The sequence below is a fragment of the Oreochromis niloticus genome, linkage group LG22, assembly GCF_001858045.2.
Source record: "Oreochromis niloticus isolate F11D_XX linkage group LG22, O_niloticus_UMD_NMBU, whole genome shotgun sequence".
In the NCBI taxonomy this organism is placed as follows: domain Eukaryota; kingdom Metazoa; phylum Chordata; class Actinopteri; order Cichliformes; family Cichlidae; genus Oreochromis; species Oreochromis niloticus.
The window spans coordinates 12,489,870-12,509,387 of NC_031985.2; the positions used below are offsets into that span (position 1 = coordinate 12,489,870).

The 19,518-nt window shown below is 38.1% G+C and overlaps 1 protein-coding gene across 4 annotated transcripts in view; it reads right to left on the bottom strand.

The window, feature by feature from the left end:
- Positions 1–19,518, bottom strand: part of atp9b (ATPase phospholipid transporting 9B) — a 43,768-nt gene that overhangs the window by 17,711 nt on the left and 6,539 nt on the right. For all 4 annotated transcript variants that reach the window (XM_025902319.1, XM_025902320.1, XM_005452816.3 and 1 more), the window contains 12 exons: positions 17,965–18,138; positions 13,802–13,952; positions 12,551–12,664; positions 12,189–12,297; positions 11,527–11,585; positions 10,533–10,584; positions 9,119–9,213; positions 7,437–7,517; positions 5,568–5,643; positions 4,162–4,238; positions 1,210–1,370; positions 387–529 (listed from right to left, as the gene is read on the bottom strand). In XM_025902319.1, the coding sequence (XP_025758104.1) occupies positions 387–529; positions 1,210–1,370; positions 4,162–4,238; positions 5,568–5,643; positions 7,437–7,517; positions 9,119–9,213; positions 10,533–10,584; positions 11,527–11,585; positions 12,189–12,297; positions 12,551–12,664; positions 13,802–13,952; positions 17,965–18,138 (1,292 nt within the window). The remainder of the gene's footprint in view (positions 1–386; positions 530–1,209; positions 1,371–4,161; positions 4,239–5,567; positions 5,644–7,436; positions 7,518–9,118; positions 9,214–10,532; positions 10,585–11,526; positions 11,586–12,188; positions 12,298–12,550; positions 12,665–13,801; positions 13,953–17,964; positions 18,139–19,518) is intronic.

Sequence of the window (19,518 nt, forward strand, 5' to 3'; positions counted from 1 at the left end):
ACACACATGCCGACAGTCCACTTCAGTTATCATCAAATGTGCTTAATTCATAAAGGAAAAATTAATGTGGCTGCATTAAAGACTCATTCTCAGTTTTTTTTGTTTTTTATTTTGGTTAATGTGCTTTGATCAGATACCAATACTTTCTAATCTGCCAGTAGGGTTCTAGACACCTTAAAAATGTTAACATTAAAAACCCATAAATGCTATAATACATATGTCACACACTTGGTGTAGACCTTCCACCTTCTTTGATGGTATGATAAGGCTTCCACAGAGTCTCCCATTTGAAGATGCACAGCCTAAACCAGCATCCAAATCATTTCTCCTTTTGAAGCAAATAATTTCAGTCAAACTCGGATTGTTAATAAAATCTTAAACACTACCTGTCTTGTCTGTCAGCAGATAGACAAGCCGGCCCAGTTCTTCGGGGATGGTGCTGGTCCTCACAACAGTGCCGGGGATGTTTTCGTCTTTCGTTATCATCCAACCGTAGGCCGACTTTCCCATGTCCAGGTTTACACGCAAACTAAACAAAAAGACGAAATAAAATAAAATGACTGTAATCCACCACCAATAAAACAACAAAGCTGTATTAAAGACCAAATGAAAAGAAATGGCAAATGGCTACAAAAAAATGAAAAAAGAGAAAAATAAAGGGGGGAAAAAACAGATTAAGAGTTTTAAGAGTGTCTTTGTCCCACCAGTAAGGTTACAAAAACAAACTAAGAAAAAAGAAAACACTGGCTAAGCCTTTTTTTCTTTTTAAATAACTTGTGCTTTTTTCCACTGTATACTGGTTTAGTGAACCTAAACTGAAATAAAAAGATAATACTTTGAATTCAACAACTGAAGCAAAATAAATTCAATATACAAAAATCAATTTAACCTTGAAAACAACGATTTGATAGGAAATCTGTTTTAAATTTACTGTAAGATCAAGCTTCAAAATGTTATTTTTTCTAAATTTTATTGGGTTTTTTTAAAAAAACAAAAACATTATTATTATTATTATTATCATAACTATTTTGGTAAGAACATTTATACCCGCCAGTGTGGGAGGATCGTCTTCTGAGGTTTGTATTTGAGACTTGATCAGTATCATTTTTAAAGACTGCGTAGGTCGATTTTTGAAATGATTTTTTTACATTCATACCACATGTTCCTGATGGAAAGAACTATAATTATTTGATGAGAATTACACTGTACCTGATGGGGATGATGTAGGAGAAAAGGACAACAAATCGGAAGAGATTGCGGAACCAAGGACCCACAAACCCTTGCAGTGCAACCATCACCACAGAGAGAACCACCTGGGCCAGGAACAGGGCTTTGGTGAGACGGTTCAGCTCCAGGTCCAGCAGGCCAAACTTTGGGGAAAAAATAGAGGTCAAAATAGGCTGATTATAACATAGCTGTCCTGCTTCATCGATTAGAGAGTAATTTGTGTAAAATCTGATTAAGTTTGGCATTTTTTTTTTAGCAATTTTTCTCTACTGTAGGACACTTTTTCAATAAACTTGAAATACAAAGCCAGAAATCTTATTCCTTTTCTGGCAACTTAAAAAAAAAAAGAAGAAAGGGGTCTTTGCAACTTTCCCATCTGCTACCAAAACCTTACAATATGCGACACATGGGCAAAAACAAAGCCAATCAAATTCTCAGCTGCAGGTTTTTAACATGCAAACTGTGTATACAGCATAAGTAAGTTTATTGGTGCTGCCACTTTGTGCTAAACTTCAAATTGCATTATTGTCATGCTGAAGTATTGTCTTTCAGTGCAACAAATAGAAGGTCAAAAGGCCTCAAAAACAGAGAAAGTTCCCATATTGAGATGGCTCTCAAGAAAAACAGACAAAAAAGGGGGTCAGAATTGTCTTTTATTTTTCGAGTGTATCTCCCAGCCAATGAAGCATGTGGGAAAAAGATGTCAAATAAAGAAGCGCCCTTCCCCTTTCTGGCAGTGCTCGCAGCAAAGCCCTGTACACAGAGGGCTTTCATCTGACGCACCACGCTTACAAAAACAGCAGAACATAACATCTCTCCTCTCTCAAATAAAGGAACTGCTCTGAAAAGAAGGGGAGGGGGCAGGCATATATAAAAAGCAGCAAAATTCCTCCAGTGCCTAAACCCCCACCAAAACCATTCCCCTGAGGACTGGGAGAGCTGGGAGACCAGTGTGACTGATTTATCAGTTGGTGTTAAACTCCCAGTAGCAGAGTGGGGAAAGGGGAAGGGTAAGGGGTCCAAGCGAGCGGGTGGGCATCTCCCCACCCCAGTGCCTCACTACATGGTTCATGGTTGAGCTATTGAGAAAAATAGCGGGTTTGGGTGGATTAAAATGAAGAAAAATTAAGACAGAGAGCACAGTGCATGCCTGAAAAGCAAAGGATCGCCTTCTGCTTGAACAATAGCTAGTCTAAATTTTCCAAGCCTTGCCGGGGATCAGATGAAGTCATTATTCATTCAGTCAAGGGGGGAAAAAGGACTCAATTACCTCAACCTAAAGATGCTATCAATGAATAAAAGTGCATATTTTACTCCATTCATCTCCAAGCCATTAAAACTGAAAGGAATGATTCGATCTGCCTGTGTGGCTTGTATTTTAGCATGTGTGTGAAATCTGATGACGGACTGCAGACGTGGGACATGAATATTCATGAAATTAAAACCAAAGAATATCAGGGCTTCACTCTTAGTGAACGGTTAAAGCTTAGAAATGCAGCCAAGAAGAAAGTCAAGAAAAATAAAATTGATCTTTGAGGGGTTAGTAGAGGTTTCTATTTTTCCAGAGCAACTCAGACACACGAGGAGAGCTGAGTACTGAAACTCGGATATAAACTTCAAAGAATCCTTACTGAGAAGTGGCCTCTTGTCAAATGACAATGTTTTGCCTCTTTACTCAGACAGGAGTTTGTAACTATACTGCAACAAAGAGTGAATCTACGCCTGACGTCCTGTCAGATTGATCAAGCGCGGGCATCGTCCTGGCCGGTGTCACAACAGATTATATGAGACCAAAACGTTCTTGTGACTTTAGCCGCACTGTATCGACTTTCTCCCCCAATCTCCAGTCTCCATATTGGCACTTCTGACATCATCTCCTTGAAATATTGAATTCCTCTCAGCTGTCGGGCTTACACAAAACACTGGCCGGCTGTTCGACCGGCCACATCAGCGTTCTAAATAAAAGACACTGGTGTCAAAATGGTGCTGCAGCAGGACGGGGTTATGTTATGCCACGGAGAGCTTTAGTAGGTGACAGCTGGAAGTGACAACTTTGTGTGTTAAAGTCATTGCATGGTAGATTCAGTTTAGCTAGAAAAGGAAAAAACCTCTGAGATCTTGTTTATTGCTGCCTCTATCAGATGACCTCTGTCTATCTAGCCAAAACATCTTCCAGGTAAAAACGTATATTTAGCATAAAATTGCCATTATTCACTTCAATCCGGAGACAAAACGCTCAATGGGGATTCTATGGGATTAACTTGGTGTTGAAAATGTCATTTAAATCCTCAGTTAGTTAATTTCCCTTTTGGTTAATTAGCATATGGTACTGACCTTTCGCACTGACAGGCCCAACTTTATCTAGAAAGTCAAGGTTAAAAAACCACCTTGTCGTAGTGATTGATTAGTGATCAGAGGTGAGAGGGAAAGAGATGGCATGAGGAGAATTTGAGATAGAAGTTGCTTTGTTTGAGATGTTTTATCCACTGGAGTGTTTTAGCCACCATAGAGGGACTCCATGTTTCTGAGTTATGCCTTGTAAGCTGATGAAAAATCTATAGAGGATATCCTTACATGAACATTTTATTTTGTCCAAAATTCTGCTGAAATCAGCAATGTGACTTTAAAAACAGCCAAAATAAATCATTATTTGATACAATACAGAAGCACTTAAAACAAAACTAGATCCAGCATTAAAAATTATGATTGTTTCTTCTGCTGCTTGTCTTAATTTTAGTAAGGTAACTAAATCAAATGGGGGAAACAGGAGGATCTTGAGCAAGTTTCAGACATTTTTAACAATAAAGTGTTAATTGTAACAGTTTTAATATTTATAATTATATTTTATAGTATATCACTTCACATTATTTGTATAGGAAACTAGAAAAAAAACCCTTAGATTTAAAGCTACAAAAAACAAAAAAAAGCATTCACCTTGTTCTTGGCATAGGACGTGTTCAGTACGCTTCTGGTCTCTTTGCCTGTGTAGATCACCACCCCTATCACCGTGCCTGCCAAAGATAGAGACAAGGAAAGTAATGCTGCTCATTAACTGAACCTCACCCCCACCATCTCACACGCACATGCACACACAAACACGCACACAGCACACACAAATATGCATGCACACACTCATCTTGGTCAAGTAAGATGAACTGCATGAGAGGAAACACAATAAGGCTGAGCTGAGGCAGTTTTGTCTCATTGCCACTCAAGCCAACAGACAGGAGTTTAATACGCTTAGACACTCGGGGCCTTCAGCCACCCTATGGAAGCTCATAAAAGCTGATCAATACTCTGCCATCTTTATTTGCCAATTCATTACAGTGGCCTTATTAAAAAGGATTAATGAGTCATTAATATTAAATGAGCTTAATGGCGGAGCAAAGACACTAATAAACCTAAATACAGGCTCTGAAATCCCCAAACTATAAAAAAGGCAAGAAAGTTACAAATGGTTAAAAAAAACAAAACAAGGAAAGTAAAGTGCAGGCACAACAGAGACCAGCAGCCACAGGATCAGAGGAGAAAGGTGATGAATTGCTCCTGTTGACTTCTAACTCCAGAAATATTGAGCGGTGTGACAAATAGTCTGTGTGGCTCAGCATGCAGAGGGGCTTCAATCTGAATATGCGAGCAACTAATTCTCCTGTCACAGCTGGACTGAGGCCCGTAACCGTGTGAATACACAGTGATCTGGGCCAGATCAAGCGCCCCGAACGCCACTGTAGAGGAGAGAGGTGTCTGTCAGGAAAAGTCTTGTGAGGGACAATGACATTCCCAAGCAGAGATGATGTAACGAGTCTAAGTCAGGCTTTCTGTGCCACTGTGTGTGTTTGCTCCTCTGGTCAAGGTCAGGCCAGAGGGGAGAGCAACACCACAAATCAATGCTGTGGCCATCACTGGGAGCGTCACAAACACTCTCAACTGACGGAACCATTTCTGCCAGGAATGGCTTGGCTGAACTGCAGGAGGACCACCTCCACCGTGGGTTTTCTTAAGCAAATATCTATTAAATCAAACCGACTGCTCAATGTTTAAACCCATGAATTCTCTGTGCAAAACTTGAGCACTTCACTCAGGAAGTGTGAGCAACAAATTTAGAAAATACATAAAATAAGAAAAATGAAATATGAGTTGGTGCAGGTTTCTGAAAACATTTACACAGACATGAATTCACATCTTTAGGTTGATGTTTAGCATGTTTAGCAATAATAAAAGGTGGCAGAAGGTGAAATTAAACAATCCTAGTTTTTTAAAAGCATCCAGACGCGCAATATTTCTGTGATTCACTTCAATTTCAAAAATAAAAATGGATATAACAGCTTTCATTTACTTACCAGAGGCAACTACGGTGCTGGCCCAAAGAGTGTTTTCAATGCTCAGACTCTCATGGATCTGTGGGTCCGTGTCTTCCTGCAAATAAACAAATGGGCATTATTAGGACTTTAAATAACTCTTAACTTTGCTAAATTAACTGGTGGTTTGAAATTAAATTAAATAATACTCGGATACAAATTAAATTCTACATATTAATAGTACAAACTTAACATGCTTTCTGTTTCTTCCTTTTTGTGACACTTTGCTGTATGCGAGAAAAAAACAAAGCAAACAAGAATCCTAAGACATGGAAAACTGACCAAAGAAGCTTCAAGCTTCAAAGAAACACCTCGACGCAGTGAATTTATTTCTGCAATTAGCCACCTTCTAATTAGTATTTCTCAGTGTGGCCCTCAGGCAAACAAACACAAAAGTAGCACCACAGATGAATTTCACTCCAGTGATTTTAATAGTAAAAGACAATTTCCTGCAGTTAAACATCTTATTCTCGTCAAAAATAAAATAATGAAGACAAATTTTATTTCAGCTTTTACAAACTGTAAAAAAACAAACTGATTTCTAATGATTGAAATCTTTATTTTTTGTGCAAGAGGCTCCAAGATCACAACCAGTGGGTCTACACTCTATTTTTTTAATAATAATAATGATCTTAGCCTTATTACATAAAAGTGTACTATCTGATAACCATTATTTAATAAAATTGCAATGAAAAAAAACTACATTTCCCAATTGTTTCATAGATTTTTTGGACAATAATTAATAGGAAAAAGCTGAAAAGTTTTGTTTGGACAGAACAGAAATTGTTAAGAGACCCCAGCTCAGACGGTGCATAGCCTGACCAGGATGGCTGAGCTCTGCTGTGCCATTAATTTTCTCAAGCACCTTGCACAGTTGTGCCGACTACAGCAATACAGTAGTCCCCTTACCTATACTTTCACTAGATTTGGCATGGCGATAGAGGCTCCTTTTAAAAAACAGTATAGAGTGTTCAAGTAGATGAGATTTTAGTGATAAATAAGCCCCTTGAGAGCCTCTTGTTTCACCCTCCCCGCTTCACCCCTCTCTCTTAAATAAAGACAAATGCTGAAAATGGCTTGAGTCAGGAGTGCAGAGTCAAGGCTCCAGTTTCGGCTCAAATTGCCTGCCCGATATGATAATTATGATACCTAAGCACCCACATCCTGTCAATCCACTCAAACATGGGAAGAGGTGCATGAAAAATAAATGGCAGTTTGCAGAATGCTTGACCGCTCTGACATTGGCATCACAGTACGGTGTTCATAACTGCAGAGGGTCTCAATGAAGACCACAGAAACAAAGCCACTATATCCGTCTGAAGAAAGAAAAAAAAAAAAAGAAACTCTCATAAATAGGTAAGTTCATTTGCTGCGGATCTGTGGGAACCCATTTTTTTCCCATCCTGCTCAGACTAAAAGCACACGCTATGCAAAGGAAGGCCGTGGAGGATGAATGAGCGCAGGAAGTGCTCGCTCACTAAGCCTGGTGTGTGGCCAAGAGTGAAGACGGACTACAAAGCCCCCCTTTGTACTGGAGCTCTCCTCTCTGTGGGGGCTGCGCTAATCTGCTATTAATAAAAAAAAAAAAAAAAAGGAAAAAAAAAAAATCACTGAGCAACAAGCAAGACAGGATGGATAGAGCTAGAGCTGCAAGAACCTGCCTGTGATGTAAGAGGCATGCCTGCTGGAGATAACAACAGGCCCAGATGGACACACAAGCCCCTATTGTTGTCACTTGTCAACACATTGCAGTGATACACATCTTCTATGTCAATCCACTTTCTATAGAAAAATCTGCATTTCTTTGAGATTTGTTTTACAGGTTATAAATATGTCAACGAGCTACTGTACCCTCGTGAAATTCCCCTCGAAACTGTGGATGTCCAGCTGAGGCTTCTGGGCGTAGACGTAGGCGCTGATAGAGAAGAGATCCTGAGACAAGAAGACACGACAGAGGTGCCATTTAATTAGTTTGAAAATGAGAGACAGCCTCATTTAACTAGGTTATATGAGTGAGCAATTCTTCTGAAAACTACAAATGGAAAAGAGACCAGCTGTTTTACAGGGAGAGTAAAAACTGTGTTAGCATTTCAGTATTTTACAGTCTGTTGCCCTCAAACTAAACACCTTATTTGGAAGATGTGAAAGTATCTTGCAAAAATATACTTTAATTCTGAAAACAAAAGCCTCACTAATTCCTATTGGATATTGCAGCAAATATTGTTTAAAATAACATGTATTGCTAGACTTGAAATCTCAGTTAATATATATATGTGATGTACTACAAAGTGTGTTGTGTTATAAATATCTTTAGCACAGTTGCTCAAATAAATAAGACCGATCTTGCTACACGAGCAAAACGTTTAGTAGGATTTTTTGGTTCCTTGGCAAGATTTTGGAAAACAAACAGAGTCAATGAAGGGAGTACTAAGATAACAGCACTTCCATAAATGTAGGATCTGGCTTATTAACAAAAAAAGGAAACAACCTCAGGAAGTCACAACAATCACCACTGAATCACGACCATTCAATCATCTGTTCTCTCAGTCACCCTGACAAATAAGAGTGCAGCCTAAGGCCTGTCAAGCACCCAATACCAGCCTTCCCCCCTCTTAGTGGAACAAAAATTGATTGTAAATATTAAATTATTCAGGCAGGAATGCAGCGCATGGAGCCTCGGCAGCAGTTAGGCAGGCCTCAGCTGTGCTCAGATAGTGTTCTCCTAGCGAGAACATGGGCAGAGCGGTTAAAGAGGAGCAGGGAAGATTATTTTACTGAACCCCCAATGGAGAGTTATGTTGCTCCAGCATTTTAGAGACAAAAGCACAGAGTTGGTGCAGCGATGATTTAGAGATAGCAAGTGTGGATGATGATGGAGGAACAATACATGACCCTGATGAAAGTCATTAGTTTAAATATAGAAACAACAGCATCATTTAGCAGATGTTTTACTGGAGTTGTGAACATATAAACTATAATACCTTCTCAGTGGGTGTAGACATGATGATAATTTAGTGCTTATATTCTGAAAGGTTTCTACGTAGGATGGGGGGGACATACTTGATTAGTTAGGACCTCAACTATTCACAGTCAGCAACCCTTCTTGTTGTGAAAGTGCATCAAACCAATTTACTTTAGCTCCTAATATTCTCTGGCAAATGAACAATCTTTTAATGTAGTATAAAAGCGAGGCGTGTTAACAAGGCGAAAACTGGCTCAACTAAAGACAGCTCGTGCCATCTTCAGGTGTCTTGAAACCCAATACAGAAGCCGTGGCTCAATCATCAAATGACTTGCTGAAAGTTTAATTCTGTGATCGCATTAAGTGGCAATAAAAAAACAAAAACTCAAATCTGAAGTGTTGGGTATCAGCTTAAAGGAAGCTGCTGTCAGGTTCAGACTGTTCCTGCTGTCTGTCATCAGTGATTAGGTTTCCATCACAGCACAGACATTCGATGAGCGGCGCTGTTAGTGATAACTCAACACTCATTCACAGACAGTTTGTTACCAGAGATTCACTAACGTATCCATACCCCTACTGCTGGCAGCCGTTGTGTGCAGCCAACAGCAACTTTCAGTTTCCAGTCTGTTTCTCCATCCAGCTGATCTGTTCTGATAAAACATGAACCTGGAAAAAAAACAACAAAACACAAAAGCTCTCAAAGACTGCACAGTTGCTGTGATTACACACTTTGCATTGCCCTTTCACACTGAAAGTGGGGTACAGATACTTATTCATGTAGCCATGCTTACTGGTTTGTTGTGTTAATTGACTTTCCCATATAAGACAAATAAATTATGACTCACGTTTAATCCAAATAGCTTTTCTTTTGAAAATCACAATTTTTCTTTGGCATTTTGCAAGTTTTAACACATATTTAAATGTCATTATTTATTTATTTTTATATTTCAATTTTTAGAAACCTTACAGTGACTAAAGTTTAAAAAATATATCATGTGGATTAAATAATTAAAGGCCAAAAACATGAGACTGCTTCGTTCTGATGAAACAAAAAGATGCTTAAAAAACATGCTTCCACATTACCATGTGTTAAAGAACGTAAACATATTCGCAACACATAGAAATTGTCTTAATCTAATAACTCGAGGATTAATACAGAGCCTGTAGCACAACAGAAAGCCTCTGTGGTTGCTGTGAACACCGCAAAGCCTGATAAAAATTGAGCAGTGGTGACCTGTATTGATCTGAGGCAATATTACATATGAAACTGATGGATGAGAGCAACTATCTGACAGAGAGGGTAAAAGGGCAACTATAAACCATCCCTGGAGGGTTAAGTATCATGGAAAACATTAACACAAGTGGGATGATTCATGCTTTCCCTCTGCAGTAATGGCAGGTCAGCTTCTCACGTGACACGACTGGGATGTGAGGGTGTATATGAGTATGTGAAAGACAAAATATACGAGCCTGTGTGCGAAAGAGAAATATGTTATTTTATGTGGATGTGTGTGGGTGTGTGAGTTAGAGACAAAGACATCAACAACTTCCTGCCAAGCTTATTGACATATCAAAGATTGATGGAAATGATGTCCTCTGAACATTTCCTCCTGATGCCACTCAGAAAAGAGCCAGGATCTGATGCAGCTCATTGATTAATTAGAATTTGCATCGTCAATCACTTGAACAAATCATATGAATCACAGGGTGACTTGTCAAAGGACTAGAAGTGTAGGGAAAAGTCACATTTCTCACCTAAATACACCTGACTCAGCTGGCTGAACTGCCACAGAGAACACAAAAGTTCAACTGTAAGCATTCCTTGCGTTATTTTTATTTATTTATTTTTTAAACATACCGTTACAGGTATGTACAGGTAATGCTGATCTACTTGCGTCTCCAACATATTTTGTCCTGCTTCACAATGACTGATTTTAAAAAAACAAAACAAAACAAAAAAAACAGACCGGAGTTCACCTGCTCACCAGTTTTTTCAGACGTCCTCAGGAAAATCATATCTGCAGGAATCCTTTGGTTCTAGGAAAAAAAAAGAAGAAGAAAGGAAGAAAATGTTAAAGGTGGTGTGTCATTGAGCACTATGACAAAACCCCTCCAAATCTTCCTGAATAATTAAATATGGTCAATACCCTGACTTGAAGTTAAAGGAGAAACACTTTACGTGAATCTAATGCACAGCAATGAAAATTTAAAAATGGACTTAGTGAGCTTTTCACTATTTTACTCCACATATATCACTGTAACAGTGGTGTATAGGAAAGGACCCAAAAGCACAAGTTTCACCCTAAACACTCTGTTTTAGACTGTTTTTTATGCTCTTGGCTGTGTTTGATGTCAGTGAGAGAGGATATCCCTCAGACAGTTATTTCAGGTGCACAGCTCTGGGGCTTTGAGCACAGAAACAAACTCCTGGTAAACAAACCAATTTGTTTGGGAATAGCAGCCAATCAGATGAAAGTGGTCTTAAAAGCATTAAAGGAAGTGAAGGAAAAAAATAGAAGAGTCCAAGAATAAAAATTTGGAGCTGGAATTGACCTAGAACCAAACATCACAAATTGATCATTTTTAATTCAATTTTTAGAATTGAGAATGTATCTTTGGTTTCAAACAAATAAAACACATTTCCCACCGTACTGTTTAAATCAAATCCATTAATCTGTTTTATAATATCTGCCTGTTAGCAACGATGCAAATGCTTATAAAATTAGCTCAAGCTAATGTTTTGAAGAATTTAGAATCTTTTTTTGTGGTTGTTTTTACTTTTAAACAAACATCTTTTCATAGCATATGAAAATAAATTCCAAAACTGTTGTCTAAACTATCAAGTTCCTATTTTATGTATTTTAAATAGCTTAAAAAAATGAGTCAAATCAGCACCTATCAAGCAAATACACCTAACTGAATCCCTTCAGAATCCTTCCGTGCAGAGGCATCTACAGGGTAGTGACAGGAGAGATTTACCTTCTCCACGATGATCAGGTCTCCAACTTGTATGTCTGAACTTTTCACTTGAATTTTACCTAAGGAAAAGCACAGAAATTGTGAAAGACTCTAGACTTGTATCCTGAAATACCTTCAAACTAAATTATGTCATGAAATAAAATGCAGATATTGATTTTTGGCCCATGGAAATGATGCCGACTCTTAAAACCACAGCCCACTTTTTGCTATTGCTCTTTTCTTCCCCTCTCACCTTCTAATTGATTGATTATCTCCAGCTTGATAATGTAATACCCTTTTGTTTTCATCTCTGGTCAGAGTCACAGACAAAAACAATGACATAGAAGGTCACTCTTAATTATACCACCCCAGTATCCGCTGAGAACCTTCCTCTTTCACTGTGCTTACATGCACAAACATGTACATATGTACACAGTGGCTGTGAAGTGCTATGATCAACACAAGGCACAGATCTTAGGTGTTGATAAATTTGAAGGGAAAAAAAAAGTCAATGCAATTACAGTGAAAAGAATGACTTCTGTTGCAAGTGTAAAGCCAGTGGAGAGCCGTCTCTTAATTGCATGGAGCCTCACCATCACTGGAATAAGAGTCTCATAATGTCAGCAAACAGCTAGAAGAATAAGGTGGAAGGTGAATAGGTCTCTTTCAGTCATCTCACTAACCTCTCACTGTCAGTTTGCTGTAGAGTTGAGAGTTCATCTCTTTGTCCCGCTGATAACGTCTCACTTCGTCCACAGCCTCCCGCACCATTGTGACAGCTAGCACAAAACCCTGAGCGACAAAGGAGTGCTTTAAAAACTGAGTTTTATCAATAATAAAATCCATTCATTTAAACTGCACGGGTATTAACATTAACAAATTGGAGCAGGTTCTCACTTAAAAATGTTGCACTAGTGAAAAGTGGAAAAATATGGGTTTATTCTCTTGTTGAATTCTAACAGCACAACTTACTTGGCTTCACTCTACATTTAATTTAGTTGCAAACAACTTGATAGATCAAAATTTAATAAATAAAAAAATTTACCAGAGGTGCCCAATATGTGTACAAGTATCCAATTTTCAGTGATGGCACAAACTGCGAGCAGGCCACCACTAGAAAATAAAGATTGAGGAAGAACTTGAACTGCTGGTAGAGAACCTGAGAGGGGACAGAAGACAAAGATTCAGCGAGGTGAGTGAACATGTCAGCAAGGTGAGTCAAAGATGACGACAGCTGCAGACAAGATAAAAGAGGATGCAGCAGCTGAAACAAACCAGACGGGATGGGTTACTGTACACGTTCCAAGAGGGAACAAGATACATGTTAATGCTGTTAACTTTACATTAACCTAATGGAAACTCTGACACTTTGAGAACGTCTGTTTCAAATGGCACGCAGGGTGCAGATTTCACATGTAAGGGCAACTAGGTACGATGTCAGTGCCTAAAACTTTCAAGAATAATCCTGCACTGCGTGACCAAAGCTTCAAATGAAGGAGGAAAACAGGCGCATTGTGTTGATAAATCAACATGAGGTTGACTCAATCAGATACCGTTTCAGGTGGAAATCACCAGAGACTCTCTTATTTTACACACACCAAAGTAGCTCTTGTGAGCTGCTCAAGCTTCTGTGCTAATGTGCCATCTATCACCAGGGAGATCGCAGTATTCTAGTCATCTAAGGTCAAATTTTGAATAATGTTTGCAATAATGAGAGTCCAGTGTCTAGTCACAGATTATCAGAGACAATGGGATCAATGCACGACGCTCTACAGTTAATGAACCTCCTGACCTTTAGGGGAAAATGCATACTGCTAACTCAATTCGTGTGTATTTAATAATTCAAAGTGGAGGGAGAAAAACAGCCGTTTTGTTCACCATCGACGAGAATATCTACGTCTCTAATAGACAGTTGACATTTAATGGCCTGGGCTGAAGGCAGCCCTCTTAATCAAGGAACCATTTGCTTTTTAATAAGTAACTCTGATGGATCTCTAATGTTCCCTACAGAGTAAACCCTTAACTTAATGACAGAATAGTTAACAATGAGATCCAGTGAATGCTCCTGTGCATTACAGTCTGTTAATCAGTGAAAAAAAAAAAACCCCAACTGATTTCAACTGAAAGGAAGAATTAGTACTGTAGACACTATAAAGACTGGGAACATGGACTCGATAAAAGGAAAAACTGCTGCATTAAGAGCAAAGATCAGGGCACGAAATGCAAATTCAGTTACCAAAGCAAGACAGTTAATTTGAAACAGGCTACAGGTTGTGTGGGAGCTACTGCCACTCACCCCAGGCACAAAGGTGATGATGTTGTATTTCTGGTTTTTGATGGCATTTTTGGGGTACTTCTCTTCACACTTCTCAGGGCAGCCGAGCCAAACTGTCCTGGCCTTCAGCTCCTTCTTCCTCCGACATATATGAGCCAGACAGTCACAGCAGCTTACAAAAGAAGATGTCAATATGGTTAAAAACACACCAAAAAAAGCAAAATTTACAACAACAAGACAGCACTGCCTTTATGGCTTTGTTTTGGGGATATTTGTTTTGTACCAGGGGAGTCAGAAAGTTCCACACTAGGTCACAAAATAAATTTAACAGATGATTAAAAGGAAACATCTTACATATATAAAACTGCTTATTTTTCAGGTTTTAATGTTAGCATGTGGTGAGCTACACACTGCTTCAAGGGCTTTTTGGAAACCATTCTGTATTTTTAAAGAAACATACTGACTGCCAATATTTGTAATATAGCAACAAGTAATATGGGTTGTGGTAAAAGGATGAAGGAGAAGTAGATGGTGCAAGAAAAGGGGATCCAAGTAATAAAATGTGCTGAAGTGACTTTATTAAAAAAAAAAAAAGGGGGAGCATAGGTAAGGCTATTGGAAAAAATATGCAGCTTGAAAAAGATTTTGACGAGAAATTAATCGTTAAACTTCTCCTTATTTTACTTTTTTTACACTTTACTACAACTTCCTGACAGCTTTGGTAACATTTTAACAGATTACCATATTCTGAGCAGGTTCTTTAAATAGAAGAACCTGATCAGAATATGATTTTTTTTTTTTTTTCAAAATAAGAAAAAAAAGAAAAGAAAAAAGTTTGAAAACCTAAAATTCAACTTAATATTTGGCACAGCAACCAGAGTCTAAAACTTATTTTCAGCCTTCTTACATTTCAGTAATCACTCTGTAACTGCGTGAGTTTGTTTTTAAATCAGTATTGATGTCAAAAATTCTCAAAATTTTCTCCGGACATGTGGAGCTTAAAATAATAAAGATAAAAATATAACCAATAAACAGAAAATAAACTCAGTGGTAATACACGACTTTCCGAGGATCTCTGTAGAGTTTGCACAACACAGGATACAAATTTAAGCAATACAATGAAAAAGCGATTAAAGCAAATCTGTGATTTTGTCCTTCTATGCTTACAATGCTTAAACAGTGGCAGCTCCAGCACTGTGCAGTAGCGCCACTAATAGCTCCCTACTAATTATATCAGTACATGTGGTAATCCATTGAGCTTTTGTAACTGAAGGTGGGGGTTTCCACAGTAAAGCCAGCTTCTTTGTGGCAACAGTGGTGCACACTGAGTGAATATGTCTATTCAAACATGTTCATTTAAATGAGGGGGTTGTGCAATGGGAGAGGATGGTATGGCTGCTGCTGATACATCGAGGCAACACAACTGTCTTTCCTTAAAAATGAAATGAAAATTTACATTAGTAATATAAACGTGAGAGACAGAGAGACCCAACTAGCTCTATAAATATCAATAACTCACAGTTCAACAGCAACTGAGTGTGTAAACATATATAAAAAATACTTTATACTATATATAAAAGAAAAACTATTCTCATCCAAATTGCAAACATGAACCAAATGGCAGGCCATCTTAATCTCTTCATTTATATGCTGCAACAAATAAAGAAGCAGAAAAGGCATTTTTACTTTTTCCTTAGATTCACCAGTTTTCTTGCATCTTTCACCAGTTTCCTGTTTTTCTGCAACTACAGTGACGCAACCGTGACACTTCAAATTGGTTTATTCATTCTCATTAACGTTCTCAGCTGTTAAACCATTAGTAGCCATGGAGCCTCACAGCTGTGTTCTGCTGCGTCCTACAGTACTGATGTGATTTATATTCCAGGTCTCATCAGCGTAAATTAGATCTTCAAGGCTTTTTTTTTGACCCACTTGTATAAAGAGGTCCTTTGCTTTTAACGCTATGAATCATCTAAAAAGGTTAGCATCTCTCCTGGTGGGAAATCCCTTGCTAATTATGTTAAAAGTCAGACAAGTTCAGAGCTGGATAATCAATTTAAGCTTAAGATTCAAACATGTTGTATGTATATAAACAAACTACTGCATGAAATTGGTTGAAACGCATTAGTTTTGCTAGTTTTACCCAAACAGCAACCTCCGAGGTTAAAAAGAAGGCAACATGAAAAAGCTAAAACCTGCAGTTCCACCAGTGACCACTTGGGGCTGATTCAAGAAGTGAATCAATTCCCATGATACTCATGTTAAAACGCAAGTTTACAATCTGGTACAGTTGGTAGTTTCCTCCATCATAACATCTCCACACTGAATGATTTTTAGATACAATCAAGGCTTAAAAATAGTGGTGCGGTTGTTTCGACTGACACGAGTGCCCACAGGTGTGTGTCTGCTGAACGGGTGATAAATATTGTCCAAGAAGCCTGTGCCTTACTTTTAGTGAACTTCCATTTTTAATATTTTATCATTTTGGTACTGAGCACTGAGAAGCCGATATGTATGTTTATGTGTAGCACCTCCACAGTTAACAAACGCCAACACAGCAGCAGATGAAACAACTTGACTTTTATATGCAGTTTGTAGTTTTAGCCCTAGTCCATTTCTGCTTGCATGCACTAACATCATTACCACCATATTATCAAAACTCAATAACGACAGACGGGTTCAGATTGACATTTACTTTTCAAAAAGTAAGTGACTTTCCATCAACCTGGTAATGACTACAATGGGGGCTTATCTCCCATATCTGATATCAAACGCAAACAGTGGCATAGTGTGCGGGTAAATTTCAATGAGAGCAGCGTGATGTGAGCATGACCTAAACTGGCACCTGGGGGAAAGAGGGGAGAGTGTCAGTGTATACCGTCATGCTGAACGGCTTGGCTTTTCCACATTTTAAGCAACTTGGCAAAACATGAAACTAAATAAATCAACTTTGGTAAAAAGTCCTGTTTGTATTGGCCTCGACGTTCTCTGTCTCTGTGCACTCTGAGTCCAGATTCATAAGAGCGATTATTTGAGCAAATGAATGCTATTCAAATAATATGCCATTTGAACAGTCGGGGCTTATTCACTGTGAATTATTTGTGTTTTATAATCCCACACTATGCACACATAAAATTACTGGAAAGCATCAAACTGGTCAGCTGTGAAAAATCCGATTTGTTCATTAGTGGGGGGATGGGGAGGGGGATCAATATGCAGCTTCATTTGGACACGTACCACTACCAACAAAACTGAACTGAAAACCGAATATGCTATGAAATTCCAGCAGCGGTGAATGTTACGTTTTGGGCACTGGAGTACTACACAAACATGTGTTTATAAATGTACACAAACAAACACTCCTCGTAGCCTGAAAGGAGCGTCGTTAGAGGGCAAAACCTGTCAAATAAATCATTAGTCGGATAAACCACCCTGTTCTGTTTGACCTGAAAATCTTTTTGGACTGATGGTGCGCATCGAGGAACCCGACCAAAAAACATGCCCTTATCCTCTCTTTGCACTTCATGCACAGCTACCAGTGCGTTTGAAATCCAAAGTGATCATCACAAGCATGCTTGCTGACATTATACACTACGCTTGCATTTACAGAAAGACTCTCGGAAATGTTAAATGTCCAATTGGACAACTCTAGTCTGTAGATTAAAAATAAGGCGACTCACAGTAAAGCGTTTGGCAAAACATATCCGAGTATTTTGCTATGAAAATGTGCTATTTAGCAAAGACTACTGGGCTACATGCACAATCTATTTTATATCCCAGAGTGAACTTGCAATCTATTTTTTGTGTGTTTACAGATCTGTTATGGACAAGCTTCTATTACAAATATTATTCAAGTAGTCTAATTGCTAGAAACTTATTTTACAGGTTCCTTTAAGTTTATTTAGAAAACATACAAGAAGGTGGTGCAGTGTTCGGCAGAAGGTAAAAACATGTGGTTGCAGCAGAGGTCAGAAATAGAAACTTCACTGAAAACATGGTTATTCTATTTTTGCTTTAAAATGGTTTCATTGAATTTTCCTATTAAAAAATAGCAGGGCTTGAGTGAATAATCAGAAAACACCCAGATACATAAACCCAAAATGTAAACTATCAATATTTTGCCTAAACCATCACTATAAAAAAATCATTAAATCAACATATTAACAACAATGGTGCAGAGGTACCTCCCACACAGGACTTTCCATCCTCCCAGGAGGAACCAGGCGAGGCCACTCTGTCTCTGATTGACTCTGGCCCGGGGTAGAGTCTGGTAGTCGCTCTCGTCATTCTCAAAGCCTTCCTCCGACATCATCAGGGGCATTTCATCCAAGTTAGAGGGCTCATCTTCTAAAGAGTATCTGAAAGAACAGTAAGCTGTGTTAAGAAGACTCAGTTACTGTGAACGAGGGTAAGTATGTGTGTTGGAGAACAATTTTAGAAACATGCTGAAATGGATTAACAATTTATATATAAAATTATGACAACACGATAAAGCAACTCTTGTGCTTCATTCCTTTTGTAACAGTATTCTCATTTGTTTTAGTTGTAAATTCAGCATCCCATAACTGTGCCAACCACTGCACATGAGGTCTGATGTGTACGACTCAATCTGTGGTCTCTGACATGAGTGGCAAAAATCACTCACTCCACCAAATCGCCCCAGATGTGGACTATTTGGCCCTTTTAAAGGGAAAAACATTGATCTCATGTATATGGAAATGAGGCAGTATAGAGCAATATAAACTTGTGTTCAGATTGTGTCCAAAAACACAAATTAATAAGGTCATAAGTATTCACATTCTCTGCTGAGACTGTGCTAACAATAAATAAATGAATAAATAAATGAATAAATTTTGAAAAAACTGTCAAAATTCACTTCACTAGTTTAAAAAAAAAAAAAGAAGGAAAAAAGTACTCTATTCATTACATTAAACTCAACCTTTTTAATCTTAAAAACAGTATATCCAAGCAGTCTGAACAAGTAACAGCATCTATGACCAACTTTATACTTAGTCAAATCTCAAGGTTAAAAAAGTACTAAAAAAGCACTTCAAAGTACAAGATGTGCAGGATTCAGTGAGAAAAGCCAAGATTAAAGCTAGTTAGAGGGGCAGAGCCAACAGCCAACATAATAAACACTAGAAACACCTTTGAGAAGATATACTACCTTATTCATGAGACGCCCTCTAATAAATGTCTAGAATCTTATAAGAAAAAAAAAAAATACACTGTGGTCACGTCAACCCTGCAATGACCTCGATGATATTTATAGTGACATTGCCAGATTATGTGATGAAAATGAGGATGGCAATTAAATATAGTAGTAAAAGATTCAGAGAGTCTCATATCAGCAACAATCAAAATAAAGCTGAAAAAATTTATAACATTTTTCTGATCAATGTCACATCTTCCAAGTATTATACTGAGGTGGATGTTCTGAGTAAATAAAATTCACTGTACTAAAAAAATAAATAAATAAGCTAACAAATTACTTCCGTTTCATCATTTTGCGGGGTTTTTTTTTTTTTGCTTTTTAGAATTAAACTGTTGTTTTTGTAAATACTGGGAGAAAAAGAAAGTGTGATAAGGTCCTAAATCTGCTGATGTAGCTTACCATCCACAGGGTGTGGATTTTTAAAAGACCAATGACAAAAACCCGAATCTTGTTTGACAGGTTTGCTAAGGAAACTTTGAAGATGAATGAACACATCACCAGACACACACACACAAAAAAATAT